Source organism: Lissotriton helveticus, chromosome 6 (genome assembly GCF_964261635.1).
Source record: "Lissotriton helveticus chromosome 6, aLisHel1.1, whole genome shotgun sequence".
NCBI classification, from domain to species: Eukaryota; Metazoa; Chordata; class Amphibia; order Caudata; family Salamandridae; genus Lissotriton; species Lissotriton helveticus.
The window spans coordinates 44,210,508-44,231,791 of NC_136067.1; the positions used below are offsets into that span (position 1 = coordinate 44,210,508).

At 51.0% G+C, this 21,284-nt stretch overlaps 1 protein-coding gene across 6 annotated transcripts in view; it reads right to left on the bottom strand.

The window, feature by feature from the left end:
* The window catches only part of DNAH8 (dynein axonemal heavy chain 8), a 10,041,960-nt gene that overhangs the window by 140,247 nt on the left and 9,880,429 nt on the right, over positions 1-21,284 (bottom strand). For all 6 annotated transcript variants that reach the window (XM_078647354.1, XM_078647353.1, XM_078647356.1 and 3 more), the window contains one exon: positions 10,830-11,019. In XM_078647354.1, coding sequence (XP_078503480.1) covers positions 10,830-11,019 — 190 coding nt within the window. The remainder of the gene's footprint in view (positions 1-10,829; positions 11,020-21,284) is intronic.

Here is a 21,284-nt window from a genome sequence, read left to right on the forward strand (position 1 = left end):
GGATTGGGGCAACAAGTCTTGGCAAATGCAAGCCCACGCGGTGGACTCAAAATGGCGTCTGGAGTGGACCAGGAGGGTCCGGGGTGCTCCTCTGTTGGAGGGGAGCAGGGCCAGTCTGGAGCAACCAGACCAGCCGTGTTGTCGTCGTGGTTCGTCGTCAGAAGGGCCACTAGCCAACGAGCAAGTGACCTGGACAACGCGGTGAGCAGCAAAGAGCAGAAGGGCCCCACGCAGATCTCGTGGATGCTGGAGGGCTGGACTTCGGTGCTGGAGCTTCTCAGGGTTGGGGCTTCTCAAACCCCAAAGCACTCACTCAAGGATCCCTCGGTGGTCGTGCTGGGCAAGCGTCGTGCAGTCTTGAAGATGGCCGGTCCCTCGAGGTCTCGTCACACCCACGAATCTCAGCTGGGCTGATGATGCAGGTAGAGGTCAGAGGTGCCAGGGAATCCGGTTCTCGTCGAGCTGGGCAGTCTTGATCCATTAGGAGAGACTTACAGACTTGGAGAGGGCCCAGTGCCAATTCAGTACCTGGGTACAATTTGGAATAGAGAGAACAGCTAGGCTGTGGGTCTGATTAGCAGGCCCACAGCCAGGGAAAGTCGTAAACCAGTGAAGCAAAAAGCAAAAATCTGGGTGATCATAGGATTGCAGACCCTACTCTCCTACAGGGAGCACGGTAAACTTAAAATGCTTGTGGCCTACTGTGAACCGCAGGTAATGCCGGTGGGTCCGCAGGACAGGGATGCGTAAATAAGCGTCCTTCAAGTCCAACGCTACCATCCAGTCTCCAGGGTCGAGGGCAGATAAGACCTGAGCCACGGTCAACATTTTGAACATCTACTTCTGGAGGAATCTGTTGACGTTCCTGAGATCCAAGATAGGACACAGGCCCTATTCATTCTTGGGCATCAGAAAGTAGTGGAAATAGCAACCAGAGCCTACTTCTGGGGCAGGAACGTGCTGGATGCCTCCCTTGGCCAAGACCTACTTCTAGGGCAGGAACGCTCTTGATGGTTCCCTTGGCCAAGAGAGCTGTAACTTCCTACTGGAGAAGAACCGGATGATCCCCCAACATGCGATGGTACTGGGGTGGCATGGCTGGGTGGATAGTCTCAAAGGGAAGAGATTAGCCCCTTCGGATTATCTGCAACATCCACCTGTCCGAGGTGATGGTGTGCCAGTGGGGGAGGTAAAGGCGGATCCCGCCCCCCACTAGCATTTGATGGGCCTGAAAGGTCGGACAAGGAAGGTTTGGAAGCTGCTACAAAGAAGGCAGTGGTGGACTGGCCCGCCTGCTGGCCCCTAGAACCACGTTGGTGGTTCCCACATCCCCGGCAGCGCTTAGGTTGAAGAGCTTGCGCTGGCCTGTGGCTTTGAAAGGAACATGTTGGGGCACCCCTTCCGTGGCCACAAAGGTGGCAAAACACAGACTGTGCAGGGAGCATGGTGGAGAGGCCCAAGGACTTGGCTGTAGCCCGAGAGTTCTTAAAGCGATCTAGCGCACTGTCTGCCTTGCCGCTGAACAGGCGACGTCCATCAAAGGGCATGTCCATGAAGGTGTTCTGGACATCCACAGAAAAGCCAGTTGTTCCCAACCAGGTGTGATGGCGAAGCGCCACTGACAATGAAATGGTCCTACCCAGTGAGTCGACAGTGCCCAGTCCACAATGGATAGCAAACTTTGCTGCATCTCTCCCCTCGGCAACAGCACGAGAGAGCATGGTCCGGGCCTCCTCGAGACACTGAGGCAGCACTTGCGCCACCGTAGCCCACACAGCGTGGGAATAACGGGCCAAGAGGCATGCAGTTTTCACCGACCGCAGCCCTAAGCTGGAGAAAGTAAACAACTTCTTCCCAAGCTGATCCAGCTTCTACGATTCCCTGTCCAGTGGTGCGGTAGGGAATGTGCTTTGGGACGCTGAGGCTTGGACTACCAAGCTCTTGGGAGAGGGGTGTTGGGAGAGGAAAGTGGGGTCCGCCCGGGGCTGGGCGGTGGCGTCAGGCAACCATCCTATCCACAGGAGCCCCTGTGGTGGACTTGGACCAGGTGCCCAAAAGGATGTCCGTGAGGGTTTCATTAAACGCAGGAGGGGCTAAGAAGACCTCACTGCCGGTTGAAGAACCTCTGTCAGGAGGTTAGTCCTGACTGCCACAGTAGGTAGCTCGAGGTGTAGGGACTTTGCCGCCCAACGCAACACCACTGCGTAAGACACTCCCTCCTCTGTAGCCAGAGTAGAAGGAGACAACTTGCCAAAGTCTGGTGAGGTGTCCAGACCACTGGCATCCCCCAGGTCCTCTCACCAATCCAGTTTGTATTCCAGCTGAGCAGTGAGAGGGACCTCAGAACCCTTGCAGTCTTCCTCACCCTTCTCTGGCTGCCAAACTGGCTGAAAATACCCAGGGTGGAATGCAGGCACAAAAGTATCCATTGGCGCCGGATCCAGCATCGGTCGATGCCAGTCCGTATCCACATCAGGGTGGAAGCCGGAGTCGATGCTGGCTGGAGGTCCAGCCGGCTCCACCTGCGAATGTGGTGCTGGTGGAGTCGGCACCAGTGGAGGTTTTACGAGGTCGACAGGCACTGATCGAGGTCCAGGCCTGGATCCAAGAGGGCCCTGCGGAGCCGAGGCTGGAGCCACCAGCGTCGAAGGCCTAGGGCCCCCAGCTGAGTCCGCAGGGCCCAAAGGGCAACCGGCGGAGTTGGGCTGCCCAAAGATGCATGCATTGCTTCGTAAAACTGATGAAGCTGGGCAGGGGTCGCTCCTGGGAAGGGAGGGAAGGCCGGTCAACCCTGAAGGCTCTGCAAGCGGACCCGCTGGAGTGGCACCACCAGCACCCTATGTCGTGTCGGCCGGCGGATGAGGGGAAGTTGAAGAGCGACTTCGCTTCTTCGACTTCTTCTTGTGCTTCGACTTACCTGACCGAGAGTGCAAAGACTTAGATGAGAAGTGGTGATGGCTGCGTAATCGGTCCCTCATCCTCCCACGCGACCGGGACCGTAAACAACATGGAGCCGACTTCCGGGCCGCGAATTGCTTTCTGGACCGCTACCGCAGGGGTCGTGGTCGCGATTCAAGCTCCAGACAGTACACACGGTGTGGATCCGTCACCGACTTCAGTCGAGAACAGGAACCGCAGGCCTTGAAACCAGGCATCCCTCATGCACCAGGAGTCGATGTAAGACTCGAAAAGAAGTCCACAAATGTCGCAAAAAGTCAGTCACAAAGTGACTGGCGTCAGCGCGCGAGGGCGGCATCTAAGTAACTTCTGATGCCTGGGGGTAATTCTAAGGTAAGCAATCTATAACTAACTGTTTCTTTCAGATTGGTAGCGACTATCTAGCTGCAGATTCCTTACCTTTGAATTTCCCTGACCTGAGGCTGGATCCGGAAACTTTTGCTGAGAAATACCCCTCTTGCACTCCCTCAGGGGGCTGCTTCTTCGCCAGGGCATAACAGATCTTGATGCAGAGAACGGACCAGTGAGAGGTCTTTTTCTGCACTGTCCTTCCCTTTTTTGCTCCCACATACCCCATAAAGAGTTGGACGTCCATCCGGAAGTTCTTTGTGTGGTCAAGGTAGAATGACAACGCTCTCAATCAATCAATCAATCACAAGAATTTGTATAGCGCGCTACTCACCCGTAAGGGTCTCAAGGCGCTGAGGGGGGGGGGGGTCGCTATTGCTCGAACAGCCAGTTCTTGAGTTGTTTCCTGAAGGAGAGGTGATCCAGGGTCAGCCGAAGGTGAGTGGGGAGGGAGTTCCATGTCTTGGCTGCCAGGTAGGAGAAGGATCTTCCTCCGACTGTGGATTTCCGAATTCGTGGGACGGAGGCGAGGGCGAGGCTGGCGGATCGGAGCTGGCGGGTGGGTGTGTAGAAAGTGAGGCGGCTGTTGAGGTACTTCGGGCCCATGTCGTGGAGAGCCTTGTGTGCGTGGGTGAGGAGTCTGAACGTGATCCTCTTGTTGACGAAGAGCCAGTGCAGGTCTTTCAGGTGGGCAGAGATGTGGCTGCGGCGAGGGATGTCCAGGATGAGTCGTGCTGAGGCATTCTGAATGCGCTGGAGTCTTTTCTGGAGTTTGGCTGTGGTTCCAGCATAGAGGGTGTTCCCGTAGTCCAGACGTCTGGTGACGAGGGACTGGGTGACCGTCTTCCTGGTTTCTGTGGGGATCCATCGGAAGATCTTTCAGAGCATGCGCAGGGTGTTGAAGCAGGATGATGAGACTGCGTTCACTTGCTTGGTCATCGTGAGGGAGGAGTCCAGGATGAAGACCAGGTTGCGTGCGTGGTCCGTAGGTTTGGGTGCGCTGCCCAGGGCAGGCGGCCACCAGGAGTCGTCCCACGCGGAGGGAGATTGTCCGAGGATGAGGACTTCCGTCTTGTCTGAGGTCAGTTTCAGACGGCTGATCTTCACCCATTCTGCGACGTCTCTCATTCCTTCCTGGAGGTTGGCTTTGGCGGTGGCGGGGTCGTTGGTGAGGGAGAGGATCAGCTGGGTGTCGTCAGCATAGGAGATGATGTTGAGGTTGTGTCGGCGGGCGATGGCTGCGAGAGGGCTCATGTAGACGTTGAAGAGGGTGGGGCTGAGTGAGGATCCTTGCGGGACGCCGCAGATGACTTCGGTGGCCGCGGATCGGAACGGGGGGAGGCGGACTCTCCGGCGAGGATTGAGATGATCCACTCCAGGGCCGCTCCTTGGATTCCGGTGTTGCTGAGGTGCTGTATCAGGGTGCGGTAGCAGACGGTGTCGAAGGCTGCTGAGAGGTCCAGGAGGATGAGGGCAGCCGTTTCCCCGTTGTCGAGCAGGGACCTGATGTCGTCGGTGGCTGCGATGAGGGCGGTCTCGGTGCTGTGGTTTGCTCGGAAGCCGGACTGTGAGGGGTCGAGGGATCCGTTGGTCTCGAGGAAGGCGGAGAGTTGTCTGTTGACGGTCTTCTCGATGACTTTGGCTGGAAAGGGGAGGAGCGAGATGGGGCGGAAGTTCTTCAGGTCTGTGGGGTCCGCGGTGGGTTTCTTGAGGAGGGCGCTCAGCTCGGCATGTTTCCAGCTCTCCGGGAAGGTGGCGGATGCGAAGGAGCTGTTGATGATGTTCCGGAGTTGGGGTGCGATGATGGAGTCGGCTTTGTTGAAGATGTGGTGTGGGCAGGGGTCGGCGGGGGAGCCGGAGTGGATGGTGTTCATCATGTGGGTGGTGTCTTCGGTGCTGACAGGGGTCCAGGTGCAGAGGGTGGTGGTTGGGGCACTGGTTCGGCGGTTGGGTGCGTGGTTTGTGCGCCGAAGCTGTTGTGAATGTCGGCGATCTTGCGGTGGAAGAACGAGGGGAGAGAGTCGCAGAGGTCTTGCAAGGGAGTGATGTCGGTGTTGCAGGCGCTGGGATTTGAGAGCTCTTTGACGATGCTGAAGAGCTCCTTGCTGTTGTGGGTGTTGTTGTTCAGTCTTTCTTTGAATGCTGTCTTCTTGGTGGTGCGGATCAGCTGGTGGTGTTTGCGGGTGGCGTTCTTGAGGGCGGTCATGTGTTCTGTTGTCTGGTCGTGGCGCCAGGCTTTCTCGAGGGTGCGGCAGGTTTTCTTGGAGTTTTTGAGGTCGGTGGTAAACCACGAGGCTTTCCTGCTGCCGGGTCTGCTGGGAGGGTTCTTCAGTGGTGCAAGTTCATCGGCGCAGTCGGTGAGCCACTGTGTGAGGTTGCGGGCTGCTTCGTCAGGGTCCGTCGTGTTGGTGGGCGGGTTCTGGCTGAGGGTGGTGGTGAGCTGGTCGGCAGTGATCTTGCTCCAGCTTCTGCGGGGAACTTGTTGCGGGTGGTGGTGGGTCGTGGTTCTCCTAAAGTTGAAGTGGACGCAGCTGTGGTCTGTCCAGTGTAGTCCGGTGGAGTGGCTGAAGGAGATGTGCTTGCTGGAGGAGAAGACGGGGTCAAGCGTGTGGCCGGCGTAGTGGGTGTTCACCAGTTGCTTGAGTCCGAGGTTGGCGAGGTTGTCCAGCAGGGCGGCGGTGTTGCAGTCCTTGTTGTTCTCCAGGTGGAAGTTGAGGTCCCCTAGGAGGATGTAGTCTGAAGAGGTGAGGGCGTGCGGGCTGACGAAGTCTGCGATGGCTTCGCTGAATTGTGTGCGTGGTCCTGGGGGTCTGTAGATGAGAGTGCCTCTGAGGGTGGTCTTGGGGTCGGTGTGGATCTGGAAGTGAAGGTGTTCGGCGGCAGTGAGGGTGTCGTCGGAGTTGATCGTGATGCAGATGGTGTTTCTGTGGACGATGGCGATGCCTCCTCCGGTTTGGTTGACGCGGTCCCTCCGAGTGATCTTGTAGCCGTCCGGGATGGCTATGCCGATGTCGGGGGTTGAGGAGGCGTTCATCCAGGTTTCCGTGAGGAAGGCGACGACTGGTGAGGTTGTGTCGAGGAGGTTCCAGAGTTCCACGGCGTGCCTGTGGATGGAGCAGGTGTTGAGCAGGATGCACTTCAGGCGGTTCTTGCTGGTCCTCGGCTTGGTGGGTGCGGTGCAGGTCCGGAGGCAGGTGAATCGGCAGGTTTGGCGGGTGAAGGGTCCGTGTGTGAACCACGGGTGGCTTGGTAGCAGGCGGCGTTTCGACCGGCGTTGAGTGCGTGGCGGTGTCGTAGGTCCGTCGGGTGCGCTGGCATCGTCGAGGACCTGGGGTCCTGGCTCTGAGCGTGGTGCAGGCGCGGACGGGCGTAGACGGGCTTGCCTTTGGCGCGCCTTCGGCACACAATCGGCACGCCCGCTGCGAGGGAACGCTGCGCGTACCCATGGGCTCCATTTAAGGCGAAGTGGGAGGGAGGAGCAGCTGGGAAGCGGGAGCTAGGCGGCCAATGGGGAAACAGAAAGAAAAGGGGGCGGGGCCGCGAGGAAGCAGCGGCGGGAAGCAGGGAGCGGAGGGGGGTCACACCAGGGGTACAGTAATGAAAGAAAGCGCAACAAAAACCTACTGACAGAAGAAAAAGAACCAATACAGTAAATACAATACAATAAAACGAAGGCAGAGAAGGGCAATAGCGGGAGAAAAAGAACGAGCAGCAGCGAGGGGGCACCGAGGTCAGGGACGGACCTGTGGCGCTGGGGCAGAGACACGCCTTCAGCTGGTGGGCCATGCGGAGTGGGGGTGTCCTGAGGTCAGGTCACACTTGCCTATGCCGCGCGGGCTCCATTTAAGGCCAAGTGGGAGGGAGGAGCAGCTGGGAGGCAGGAGCAGGGCGGCCAATGGGGAAACAGAAAGAAAAGGGGGCGGGCCGCGAGGGAGCAGCGGCGGGAAGCGGGGAGTGGAGGGGGGGTCACACCAGGGGTACAGTAACGAAAGAAATCGCAACAAAAACCTACTGACAGAAGAAAAAGCACTAATACAGTAAATACAATATAATACAATAAAACGAAGGCACAGAAGGGCAATAGCGGGAGAAAAAGAACGAGGTCAGGGACGGACCTGTGGCGCTGGGGCAGAGACGCGCCTTCAGCTGGTGGGCGGTGCGGCGTGGGGGTGTCCTGGGGTCAGCTCTATGTTGGTCCAGCCAGTGGAGACGCTCCTCTTCCTTAGGGGGATGTGGGGGTGCAAAGAAAGTGGGCAAAGGGATGGAATGGGATCAAAACTTTTGGAAAAAAGGAAGCCTGGGTATGAAGCATCACCTTGTCCGGAAAGGACATTAGATAAGGAGGCGAGAGAGCTAATGCCTGCAACTCTCTTGGGACCAATGTAATTGCCACTAAGAAGGCTGTTTTGATGGTTAACAGCCAGAGGGGACAATTGTGCAGAGGCTAAAACGGAGCACACATCAGGTAGTTGAGGACCAAATCAAGGTCCCACTGTGGCATCACAAATGGCTTGGGTGGAAACAAATGAGCCAGTCCTTTTAGAAATCTATGTACAATAGGAGACTTGAAAAGAGAGGGCTGGTCTGGCAGCCACAAAAAAGCAGACAGAGCATAAAGCTAACCCTTGGGAGCTCCCAAAGTAGAGCCCTGCTGGACAAGGGTAAGAGTAAACAAAAGTACAGTAGAAAGAGATGCAGAAAAGGGTCTCTAGATCTTTCTGTACAGTATCATACAAATTTGTGCCAACTGCAGGCATACACTGTGTTAGTGGAGGGCCTTCTGGCCACCAAAATAACAAAAAACAACAACTGTCTTAGCAACATAACTAAATGGATGGGGACACAACCGGCGTCGGAGGGGACGGAGGTGTTGACATCTGACACCGGAGGAGGTGTCATAAGGTCGACCGGCGCCGATCGGGTTCCAGGCCTGGACCCTTGTAGGCCCCTCAGTGCCAGGGCCAAAGCTGCCGGGTTCAAAGGCCTAGAGCCCCCAACCAAGTCCATGAGGCAAAAAGGCACACCGGTAGAGTCGGGCTGCCCAAAGATGGAATGAAGGACTTTGTAAAAACTTTGAAGTTGGGCAAGGGTCGCCCTGGCTTCTGGAAAGGGAGAGAAGCTCGGAGCCGACCCAACAGGCTCCACAGGTGGAACCTTAGGACGAGCACCATCCGCATCCCGCGCTGCATCAGCCGACAAATGCGGAGAATGCGGAGAGCGGCGATGCTTCTTCACCTTCTTCTTGTGCTTTGATTTACCCGAAGACCAAGACTTCGACAAAGAGTGGACGTGATGACTCTGCAACCGGTCCCGCGTCCTCCCACTCGACCGGGTCCTTGAGCATCGAGGAGAGGACTGCCGGGCCTTGAGAAGCTTTGAAGACCTCTCCTGCAAAGACTTTGGGTTCATGGCCCGGCAGTCGGAGCACGACTTCATGTCGTGGTCACTCTCCAGACACCAGAGGAACACGAGTTGCATGTCCGTGACCGTCATCAGTTTGTGACATGAGTCACAATCCTTGAAGCTGGTCTGGCGTGGCATCCCTACGTGCACCAGGAGTCAACACGACTCAAAAAAGAAGTCAACAAAAGTCGAAAAATAGCAGTCAAAAAATGACTGGAGGTACCGCTCTCTTTTGATCTGCGCTGGCTCGCGCAGAAAAAGAAAGAACTGACGTCAGCGCGCGAGGGCAGTGTCTAAGTATATACTGAGACGTCATCCCGGCGACACCGACGACGAACGTGGAGACAACCAACGCCACCTATTGACACGCAGACTGCAAGACTGCCTGTATCACCCACAAAGCCTTGCACTCCTCTCCTCGCTACCTGGCGAATAAACTGAAACTCTCTGGAGGCTCTAGGACATCACGTAATGCGGAAAACCTATTGCTTGAACCTCCCACTTTCAAGAAGGAAAGGTTGATGGCCCAATCCTTTACAGGCAACGCAGTGAGAATCTGGAACTCACTTCGCCTCAGCTCCGGACCACCACCTCTTCCCAGGCCTTCACAACTGACCTCAAAGCTCTCCTCCTTCAAAGACACTTCCAAACTTAATTCACGCCCTCTCTATTATCTGAAGGAAGTCCCTCCTTTATAGGAAATTCTGTTCTACATGACTAGAAGTGCCTTCCCAATGTGTTCTTGTGGTTTGAGAGTCTGCCATTTATTGCAGTGTTATACTTCCACTTGTATTGTGTACTCCTTTGTAACATGCACACGTCACTTTCCCTCTTGAAATGTATCGTTTGCTACCTCTTGTATTTTGTTTGCTTTTGATACATGCACAATTGCCACGATTGCTTCATGTAATGTAACGTTTGTTCTTGTGTTTTGAGTATCTGCCATTTAGTGCAGTGTTATACCTCTATTTGTACTTTGTACACTTTTGTAACATACACACATGTCACTTTTTTCCTTTTGTAACGTATTGTTTGCTACCTCTTGTATTTTGTTTGCTCTTGATACATGCACAATTATCACTATTGCCTTATGTAACTCTTTGCTCTTGTAACTTGTAATGTTTCCTCATGTTCCACTACTGTTCCTATTGTGAAGCGCTCTGACACCTTCAGGTAAAGTCCGCGCTATACAAAAACGCATCAAATAAATTGAAAAATCCAGTCTGACGCTTAGGGGTAATTCTAAGCTAAGGAATCTATAACTCATAGTCTCTTTCAGATAACCATTTTTCTCCCATAGGAACCCATGTTATACGGTTTGTGGCCTAAGACTGTTGTGTTGAACTGTTGTTTTGTATAGGAAACACAGTAATTTTACCTCAAGCCAAGAAAAGTCGTACTTACCTTGTACAGGTAAAAAGTGCAGTAACAGTGATATAAGGGAAACCTTATATGCAAATTGAAAGGTGCAAGCACAATTTCATGCAGATTGTGATGGCAGCTCTGCAGACACAGTTTGCATGGACTCCCATATGTGGCATAATACATGCTGCAGCCCAAAGGAGACCCCTGGTGTAGCAATTCCCTGGGTAACTCAGTACCATATACTAGGAACTTACAATGGTACCCTAATATGCTAATTGTGCAGTGTACAAAGTACGTATCCTGGAATATATTGAGAGAGCACTGCCACTGGGATTTTGGTTGGTAGGATCTCATTGAATTACAGTCAAAACACACTGACACCAGGAAAACAGTGGGGGTCTCTATGCCAGAAAGATCCTACTTTCCTACATTGTACACCCCAGTCAAGTCATTTGTTCTGCTGCATCAAGAACAGTTGAAATCCCTAATGCTAATAAAGCATCCTGGGGTGGTTGCAGATTCATCTTCACCACCTGTAAACTCTAGAACAAAATGCCCAGGCACCTCAGAGACCAGACCAATGACCTCAGTTTCAGGAAAAACTCAAAATCTGGCTTTTTACATCTCTGCCACTCAAATAGCTGAACGTATTATGACTTCCAGCAGACACCAGACAATTGTGCACTTTATAAACACTGTTAATAACAATATCAATCTGGATCTAAGAAATAATAAACTCCCATAATAATACATACCTTGTGGATTGAAGAAACCAGTCATCCAAAACACATTTGGCCGCCCACCATATATCCAGGTGCTAAACTGACTGTTTCTCTCCAAGAACTCTGTGAACCAAAATCCAAGTGTTGAGGAATCCCAGGAGATCCTTTTCCACAGCTTTGGAATTCGGGCATCATACATGTTATCCAAGGCATCTCTCAAATTCTGAAAATGCAATGGTTAAATCCATTTCAATCTGCATTTGCATTTTTTTGTAGTATTCCACTCCCATTCACACAGACAAGATATCATGACACACAAATTACTGTATGCATGGTATTTATACAGCACAAACCTTAGTAGGAAAGAATGAAGCTTAAAAGAAAGAAAGACACAAATATGAAATGAAAGAGAGAATATGCAATAGAGTAATGAGGAGAGAAAGAAAGAAAAAAGTGAGAGGAAAAAATAGGGTGAAAGAAAATGAAATTGAAGAAATAAAAAGAAAAAAGATGGAAAGAAAGAGGCTAAAGGGAACCAATAAGAAAAATGTAGAAAGAGAGACAGACAAAAAGATAAAGCCAATACATAGAGAGAAAGGTATATTCAAAGAGAGAAGGGGAAAATGAAGAAAGAGGAAGACACAGAAAGAAAGGAGAGAAATGAAGAGAAAAAAAAGAACAGCAACAGAAAGAAGAGAAGGAAAGACAGTAGGTCAGAACACATGGAGATCAAGAAAGAAGCAGGGAAAGATTGAGCAAAAGACAGAGGAACAAGAAGAATGAAGAATGGGCCAAAAGCAGGACAGGAAAAGGAAAACAGGAATAAAGACCAACAAAGACACAGCAATGAATGAAAGAAAGAAATATAAAAGTAAAACATTAAAGGTAGAAGCGAAGCATAGGAAAGAAAGTTAAAAAAAGACAAAGAGGGAAAAAAGGAAAGGTATGAGTATGAGTATGAAAAAGGCTTTATTTCGATAAAAACATATCTTAAAAGCATATACATAAAATCAGCACTTTAGGGTGACAGCTCATTTCATCAATATTGGTGCCCCAATAACAACTTTTTAAAGTTTTTTCTTTAAAAAATACACATTGGTACAACAAATTAATCACATTGCATGAAGATAAAAACTATTTGCACAAGCAGGTAAAATCTTAAATTAAACAATTTCTCTCAGCCTTTTACATCTGATGGACCAAGCCCATCTCAGAAACTTTGCCAGTCCGCATACATACAACAATCGGGTATCAGATTGTAGAATGCGCAGCGCTACATAATGATCTCTTGTACCCAATTCTCTGCATAATGGCTTAAGCCAATAATTCCTAGGTGCTTTGTATGCCGGACATGCAAATAAAATGTGTGCCATTGACTCTACCCTTGAATCGCAATTAGGGCAAGAAAGACATGTTTGGAAGGGAACTTTCCAGCGTGCGGTCAATTCCCGTATTGACAATGTACCTGTCCTAAATTTAAAATACAACACTCTATCAGAGGACTTTTGAATAATATCAAGATAAGGCTCACTAACTGTTGCGTCATTGATCCTCAAAAATCATTAGTTATTCTTCCTAATTTGGGATCAGAGTTACGCTTATTAGATATCCAGCTCCAATAAAGTTTCTTTAATACCGCTTTCGGTGGAGCTGATTTGTTCTCCCATGCCTCACGAAGGCCCAGATCACATAAAAGGGATTTAACATCTTTGAGCCACTTGATTTGTTGCCATCCCAACATGGACATCACTTCCGACAGACCTTCAGCATATTTTGCTAGCTCCGGGACTCGCCATAACCGAGCCCAAAGTAAAAGCGGTCGGAGTTTAGCCAGGTAATTTATCGAATTACAACCCAAATCCAGTAGCAAGGGGACCATAGGAGTGCTCTGTGGGAGTGCCATTAAATCTTTTAGAAATATATTTTCAGATTTAGACAATTGCTCCATGTTGCTTGAACCCCAAAGTTCAGCTCCGTATAGGGCCGAACTTACGCCTCTAGCCTTATAGATATCAATTGCTGGGCCAATAGGTCTAGTTGAAGAAGAGCGCTGTTCCTTAAGAATGGCCCCCACTACCCTTTTATGACCTAAAAGCATTTTCTGGATATGAGGGTTCCACTTCATCGAGTCCGAAATGCGTATTCCGAGATAATCGAATACCATGACCCTTTCTAATGATACAGAATTCAAAACTGGGGGACTACCAAGTTTTTTTGGCGGATTCAGCACTAAATACTTGGTCTTATCTGTATTTATCACAAGCCCTCTCAGGGTACAGAAAGACTGAAAGCTATCAAGGAGATTCTGAAGACCAACCGGGGACTTAGAAATAAGGAGGGTATCATCGGCGAACAGGAGAGTTGGAATATGCTCGCCCGCCAGGGATGGTGCATCGGATGGACCTTTTAGCAAATGCTCCACCACGCCGTTCTCATAAAGTGAGAACAGAGTGGGGGCAAGAACACATCCCTGGCGGACACCCCTGTTCACCGGAATTCTGCTGGCCTTCTGCCTCTGGGGGCCCCACCTTATTTGAGCAAAGTTGCCATTGTGAAGCCTCACTAATAGTGACAAAATGTTCGATGGAATCCCCATATCAGCCAATACTCCCCATAGACGTTCACGAGGCACCAGGTCAAAGGCAGTCTTTAGATCGATGAATGCGAGGTAAAGACTGCCTTTCCCTATGTGTACCTCTTTCCAATAAATAAGTAACAACCTGAAGGCCTGCTCTATTGTCCCAGTTCCAGATCTAAAACCTGCTTTATAATCAGAGAGAATTTTATTTTCTTCTGCCCAATGCAGTATTCTCTCGAGTATCACCTTCCCAACAACCTTCTGGGTGGAATCGATATGGCTTACTGGACGATAATTGGCAGGGTTGCCCCTGTCTCCCTTTTTGAAGTTCGGGACGACCTCTGCCCCCTTCCAAGACTCAGGAATAGGAGCCCCATTGTCAATAGCATTTATTAATCCAGAAAGAATCTTTGCCCATTTGTGAGAGTCGAAGCGGAGGAGGTCACCGGGAATACCATCTGGCCCTGCTGCTTTCTGTGGCACGATACACTTAATCGCGTTTTCAACTTCCATATCTGTAAAAGGGAAGCTATTCGTATCCCCCGAAATTTGCAGAAGGCTATAGGGGAAAGACTCGTTTAGACCACCCTGCGGACAAGAGTACAATTTAGAGAAATGATCAAGTCATATTTGTCCTGCTATGTTACAAGTTATCATGTCGTGGCCAGGTCTGTTCTTGGTTCTTATTATATTCCAGAAACAGCCAGCATCTCTCCTGAGGCTAGCCTCTTTGAGTGATCGCCAGTAGTGATCTTCTCACTCCTTTTTTGCTTCTACCACAGTTTGCTTGTATTCTTTCCTAGCCAACTGGATAGACCCTTGGTACTTGCTCTTTACAGCCTTTACAAGTGCAGATTTCTTTTGGCGACATTTAGATGTATACCATCCCTCATTGTCCTTAGGTCTGCGGGGCTCTCTCTGTGCCGCACCTTTGGTTTGGACAAAAAATAAGCTACCCAAGGCTTCAATGGTCTCCTGAAAAATATCTGTGATCTTAAATAAGCCACATTGGTCAGTAGGGGTTGTGTGCAGCTTACTCTGTGCAGCCAAAAGGATAGTCCCGATGTTCTCGACTTTCCTCTCGTCCAAGGCAACTTTGCACCATTTCAGGCGCCTACCGCAATTAGAGGGGCGCACTTCTAGAGTCGACATTGATGCAAGTGGTATTACAGAACCACAAGGGATGCAGGCTCAGGGAGAGGAGATTGTGATCACTATCCGTAGTTGGAAGTACTTCCATGTCCTTCATAAAACTCCATAGTTTGAAATCAAGGAGAATGTAATCAATCCTTGTGGAATGATTTGCCCTATTATACGTGTGCGCCCCAGTCGGATCTGAGAGGGTTCTGCCATTTGCTGCTCTTAGGCCAAATTCCATTACAAGAGTGTTCATCTGTATAGCCCGTTGTGACCACCTCTGTATCGGGCTAATTGCAAGTGTGGGTATACCCCTCTTAGTGTCTTCCTCAGCGGTATCTAGAATGTCTTCTGCTGCAAGGGGCTCAAACAAGCAATTAAAGTCCCCTGCAACGAGAACATGTGCACTCTGATGGCATCGCCTAAGTTCTTCTTCCAAAAGTGCGACTATGGGGGATGGAGTGCCGCCTTTTGTGCCACGGGCATATATATTAAATATCTCCATGGTTCCCCCTCTCTATGCACCACTAGCTGAAATCCTTAAGATGTCTGGCGAGTTACATTGTATTTGTTTAAAGCTGCATCCCAGCTAAATACTTGCCCAGACTAGCAGCCCGCCTGAAGGGCGGCCTTTCCCTGTGCGGGCGGATACAGCTGGTGAAAAAAAGGTGGTGTAACCCACTTTATAGTGGGGCACCAGGCTCCATGTCTCTTGGAAGATGCAGATTGTATAGGACTCAACCAGGGCATTCAAATCGGGCAGGTCTAATTTCCTGGAGATGGCCGCTATGTTCCAAGACAATATCTTTATAGGAGGATCAACCACGGCTATGTTCACAGGTATGTATGGAGGCGCTAAAAGAGGGCTGCCTCCTTCCCCGCTGAAATCTGCTGCCTGGTGTGACAGACTAACTACCCGTGAACTAGCAATAGTCCCCGTCCCATGGGGTTGGACTAGTAGGATCAAGTTATTTTCTTGATCTTCTACACCAGGACCCTGGCTGCCACTAAATACGGTCCTGGTGATTGTCCCCTGCAATTTTCCCTCTCTCTTGGTGTTCTCAGAGCCACTGTACAAGATAGGGGGTTCGGGCGCTGATCTGGAGTTACAGATAACATTGTTATTACTATGAGCACTATCAGTGTCTCCAAGGATCCATTGTTTTTTTAGCAGACACAACACTGCCTGATGGCAAAGACCCAGCCACTTCATTAAGTGACAAAACAAGGGGACAGGGATCAACTTGTCAGTATCTGCAGTCCATCTCGTGAGGCAGAAGACTTCTGTTTGAAGCGGGTACTATATATGCAGAGTGGTTAGTAAAGATAGGCCCACCATTGCCCCCCCCCCAATGGAGAATAGAGGTTCTGAGTATGCTGGGGATCTGCAAATTGAAGGTGGAAGTGGCGCAGATCATAAGTGCCAATTCCACTATAAGTATAGTCTGTCTGTTGGTTGCAAATGAACCTGGAGACACGAGCATCCCTGAAATTGACAAGGATGCAGTCCCCAGGAATATCCTTGGTCCTACTACCAACCCAGCTTACCCTCCTAGCAAAAAGAACCTGGCCATCGAACTGAGTTGGGAGTGGTCTATTACTGTTCAGCCAGTAAATGGCTTTGTTTTTTAATTCGTGGTAAGATTCATGTTTCCCAGACTTTAACTGTGGCACTCCCGTTAACACCACTACATATGGCTGACATTCGGGTGGTAAGCTAATGTGATTTGAGTTCTGGCTGTCTGGCATTACCATCCCAGATTTTACGTTTAACGTAGGATGATCATTACAATGCCCAATTTTTTTTACTAGGGCTGCTCTCTTTTTCCTGGTCATGTGTGGAAGAGCCACGTGTAGATTCTTTTGCCCCTTTGATTGTAGTTGGGATCGTTGGTCTCTTTCCAGGTTTGGAGCTAAGGATTGAGGTATCTAATGCTGTACAATCCGTTCTAGATGAAAGCCCGGAAGCTACAGCAATATTTGGTGGATCTGGGTCGGGTATGGATGTAAGGTCTACGAGGGCTTTTGTATAGGAACACTATCATCCTGTTTATTTCTCGACTGTAGTTTAATTAGTGTTTTAAGGGAGAAAAAGTTATCAAGGGTGGCTTGCTCAAATCGATGCAACCTCTCAGACAGTACCTTTACCGTCTCTAATATTGGAAGAATAAGTGATTTCGCAATTTGTTCTATATGTGCGATAAGAGGGATCTGAGATGTAACGCCTGTGGCAGTGAATGGATTAGGGCAAGAGGTTACCGAAGCCGGTAGACTGCCCGGGGCAAAACTGCCAGCAAGTAGTTTGGCAGTTAGCAGGAAGGGCATAGGTTCTACTGGCCCTCCCTGCCCAGTTTTTTTCCCTGTTGTATTTTGGCTCTTAGACTTAAACTTTTTAGAGGTTAATGGACGCCCCCCTTCCGGCCACTCACGGCTCTTTTGCTTTTCTGAGTAGCTATTCGCGGCCCTACAGTGTATGTAGACACTGATTGCGCTAAAGTTCCCTGGGGTGGCGGAGTGTTTGTGGTATGCGTATGTTCCATATTTAGGGGTACCCTCTGCGGAGGTATTGGGGAGTCTACCTGTAATGTGTGACATTGTGCGATGGGCCTCTCTTGGTTCGCTCCTAAGCTCCCTGAACTTAGTGATGCATTACCCAGCTGGACGCCTTTAGAATGTTCCTGGATGCTAGGCGGGGAAAGAGCCAGCGCTAGTGGCCCCAGCGAGGAACGTTTGCGATTTAGAGGTTCGGTAGAAAGGCGCCTCTCAGTAATTGCGATTTCTTTTTCGAGGACTGAATATGCACGTATGATAAACTGATCTAGCGTGCCACTCACGCACCCCCCCCTCCTAACCTTTCCTGAGCGAGTGAACATTGACATTAACGATAAATTTGAGCTACGTTGAAAGAACACCGTGCTGTATTTCGTAGGTAAATCAATATCTATACACCTTAGTAAAATACCTCATAAAGTTCAGATCGTTGATTTAGGGGTTGAGGGGGTGGCCCTGCCCGGCCTCTATCGGCCTCGGACGGCCGTAGACGGTCCCGCCCTTCTCCTGGGACGCTCCCGCGCAGCGGAAGTAGTCAGATGATTTATTCCGTCAGTAATGTGGGCGTTGACAGTCCCAGGACTCGGACCAGGTGTGCTGTGCCCAGAGCCTTCTGGGACTTTGAGTCCTTCTGTCCTGATAGGGCGTCTTCAGGGTGTACTTTCTGCCCTCTGTCCCCACGTCTACAGCGAGGTTAAAGCACAATTTACTACTTGTGTAACGATATATCTGTAGGAGACATTAGTTAGTATTAGATTCCTTACCTTAGAATATCCCCAGGCGTCAGACTGGATCCGGAAATTTTTGCGTAGCAGTACCCTTGCGCGTCGGTAGGCGTCGTCTGCGGCTCCGCGTCCGTCATCGGCATCGTGGGCGCCGTGATGACGTTGTCGGAGTACTTAGACGCCGCCTCCGCGTGCTGACGTCAGTTCTTAGACACAGCTTTTCCGTGCCAGAAACGCAGAGCCATGTTAAAAACCAACACTGGTGCCATTGAAACTAGGGCCCTGAAAGGGGGTAACCCTAACCCTAGATATCGGTTCGCAGAACGGGGAGGATGGGTGGGTCGGTAAGGAATCTAATACTAACTAATGTCTCTTACAGATATATCGTTACACAAGTAGTAACTTGTGCATCTGAAAGAGACACGTTAGTATTAGATTCCTTACCTTAGAATAGATACCCCAGCAATACCAACCCTGGTGGTGGGTCTGCGAACCAATAATCACACCAGAAAGTCCTGGAGGACGGAACGGCCAAAGAAGCCATCCCTCCGGACTTGGCTGTCCAGGCAGTAGTGTCTTGCAAACGTGTGCAGCGATGCCCACGTAGCTGCCTGACAGATGTCTTGTAAGGGCACTCCCCGGCCAGGGCAGTTGTAGTCGCCGTGGCTCGGGTGGAGTGAGCCCGCAATTCAACAGGGGGCTCCTTTCTAGCTAAGGAGTAGCATGCCTGGATACACAAGATGATCCACCGGGAGATGGTCCTCTTGTGCACCGCTTTCCCCTTCTTAGCGCCCACGTAACCAACAAAGAGTTGGTCATCCACCCGGAACTGGCGTGCGCGATCCAAGTAGAATGAGAGCGCACGTTTTGGGTCCAGACGGTGGAGCCGCTCTTCCTCTTTAGAGGGATGCGGTGGCGGAAAGAAGGTTGGCAAGGTGATAGACTGCCCGATGTGGAAGGCCGTGACAACCATGGGCAGGAAAGATGGCTTAGTACTAAGCATGGGCGGAGTTTGCGGATCCACGATTCGCGGATTCGCGTATTCACGGATCGTGGATCTGCAAAATCCGCGGATTTTGCGGATTTGCGGATCCGCAGATTTGGGGCGGGGCTTCCATGCGAGTGCACATGCCTCTTGTGTGGGTAAAAGGGCTGAGGCCGATCAGAGCAGTAGGTGAAGAGACAGAAGCCCCTGGTCACAGGAACAGCAAAGGGATTGCGCTCCTGACGGTTTATAGCACCATTGCCTGCCACTGCAATCCTTGGCCAGACACGGAAGGCACTTACACACCACCGGCTATCACAGATAGAGGGATACCGAGAACAGCTAACATTAGAACAACCAACAGGCGATACCCTGCCCACCTCACGGCCTGCTGCGGTGCCATATATTGCCGGCGCCTTCCCCCTCCCGGATTTCGCTTGCCATACCCTTCCGTCATCCTTTCACCGCCTCTTTAGAACTTCTGGTATTCAAAGGGAAACGGGACCCCGCCTCGTGAATAAATAAAGCCCTCCTTTCTCTTTTATCCTGGCTGCGAGAATTCAATCGGCCTGCCGGCATCCGTCAGCCATCTGTAGCAACTCCCGTTACCGCCGGGCAGCCTCGATGACGCGCACGATTGCTTTTGGGCTGATGAATGAGTCACTGCATTTGAGCTTCAACTAGTACTAGTTCCAGCGACCATGTGTGTGTTACTATGCAATCACCCCGAAGGGCGCAGGGGTCCCTTGGGTGAGCTGTCCATCATAGTGGGTCACGGGAAGAGCAAAGGGATTGCGCTCGTGAAAGTCAAGGATGCAAAGGCCTCTATCCAGCATCACAGATGAAAGAAAGCACACCAAAGAGCATGGTGTAACTATTTTACGATGGCGCCGGCAAGCTGCCAGCGCCATCCTAAAATAGTTACTAAATTAGCTTCAACAGGAAGCTCTAATAGATAAAATACAGCAGGTGCTCGAGCACCTGCTTTATTTTATCTATTAGAGCTTCCTGTTGAAGCTAACTTAGTAACTATTTTAGGATGGCGCTGGCAGCTTGCCGGCGACATCGTAAAATCGTTACAACAGGCCAGCAAGGCTTGAACTTTTGCCCCCGGAATCCGCCGCTCGCGGATTTGCGAATTCGCGGTAAATTTGCGGGAGTTCGCGGATCGCGAATTTACCGAAAATTCGCAAAATCCGCGAGCGTAACGGATTTTGCGCCCATGCTTACATAGTACGCAACACCACTTTGTCCGGATGGACAGAAAGGAAAGGTGGAGTACAAGAAAGGGCCTTGGAGCTCACTCACTCTCCTGGCAGAGGTGATGGCAACCAGGAAAGCAGTCTTCAAAGAAAGAAGGCGAAGAGGACAGTTGTGAAGTGGCTCAAAGGGAGCACACATCATAAACGTAAGAACCAGGTTCAAGTCCCACTGAGGCATCACAAACGGAACAGGAGGAAATGTGTGTGTGATGCCCTTTAGAAATCTATTTACAAAGGGGACTTGAACAAAGAAGGTTGATCAGGCAGCCTCAGAAAGGCTGAAAGGGCAAAAAGGTAGCCCTTGATAGTGCCCAGAGCAGAGCCCTGCTGGGCAAGAGAAAGAAGGAAGAGAAGAACCTCAGAGAGAGGGGCAGCAAGAGGATCCACAGCCTTTGCTGTGCACCATGCTACAAATCTGTTCCACCTGCAGGCGTATACCGACTTTGTGGAGGGACGCCTGGCTGCCAGAATGACGTTACAGACCTCAGGAGGCAAGTCTAATGGCCTAAACTGTCGCCGCTCAATCTCCAAGCATGGAGGTGGAGACTGGACAGGTTCGGGTGGAGGACCGTCCCCTGCTGCTGCGACAGAAGGTCTTCCTGAAGAGGCAGATGAACCAGGGGATCAACTGACATACTGTGTAGCTCTGGATACCAGTACCTTCGTGCCCAGTCCGGAGCCACAAGGATGACTTGGGCCCGGTCGCGCTTGATCTTCTTCAGCACTCTGGGCAGAAGTGGTATAGGCGGAAAGGCGTACAACAGACCGCAACTCCACTCTCGACGAAAAGAGTCTCCGAGCGAGTGCCGCCTTGGAAATTCCAACGCGCAGAACTGATGACATTGCGCGTTCTCTTCGGTGGCGAATAGATCTAACCAAGGCTCTCCCCATTGCTGAAAGAGGCCTTGCGCCACGTCCGAGTTCAGACACCATTCGTGATCCATCATGCACCGACGGCTGAGCTCGTCCGCCCTGGCGTTCAGAGAACCTGCCAGGTGTTGAGCCACCAGGGTCACGCCCTGACGTTCCAGCCATTGCTAAAGGCCCAGAGCCTCCTGGCAAAGGGTCCAAGACCCCACCCCGCCCTGTTTGTTGCAGTACCACATGACGGTGGTGTTGTCCGTGAACACCTGCACCACACTCCCCCGGACAGAGGGGAGGAATGCTTTCAGTGCTAGACGAATCGCCCGTAACTCCAACAGGTTGATGTGGAGCCGGGCCTCCGCCGGAGACCAGAGGCCTCTGATCTCC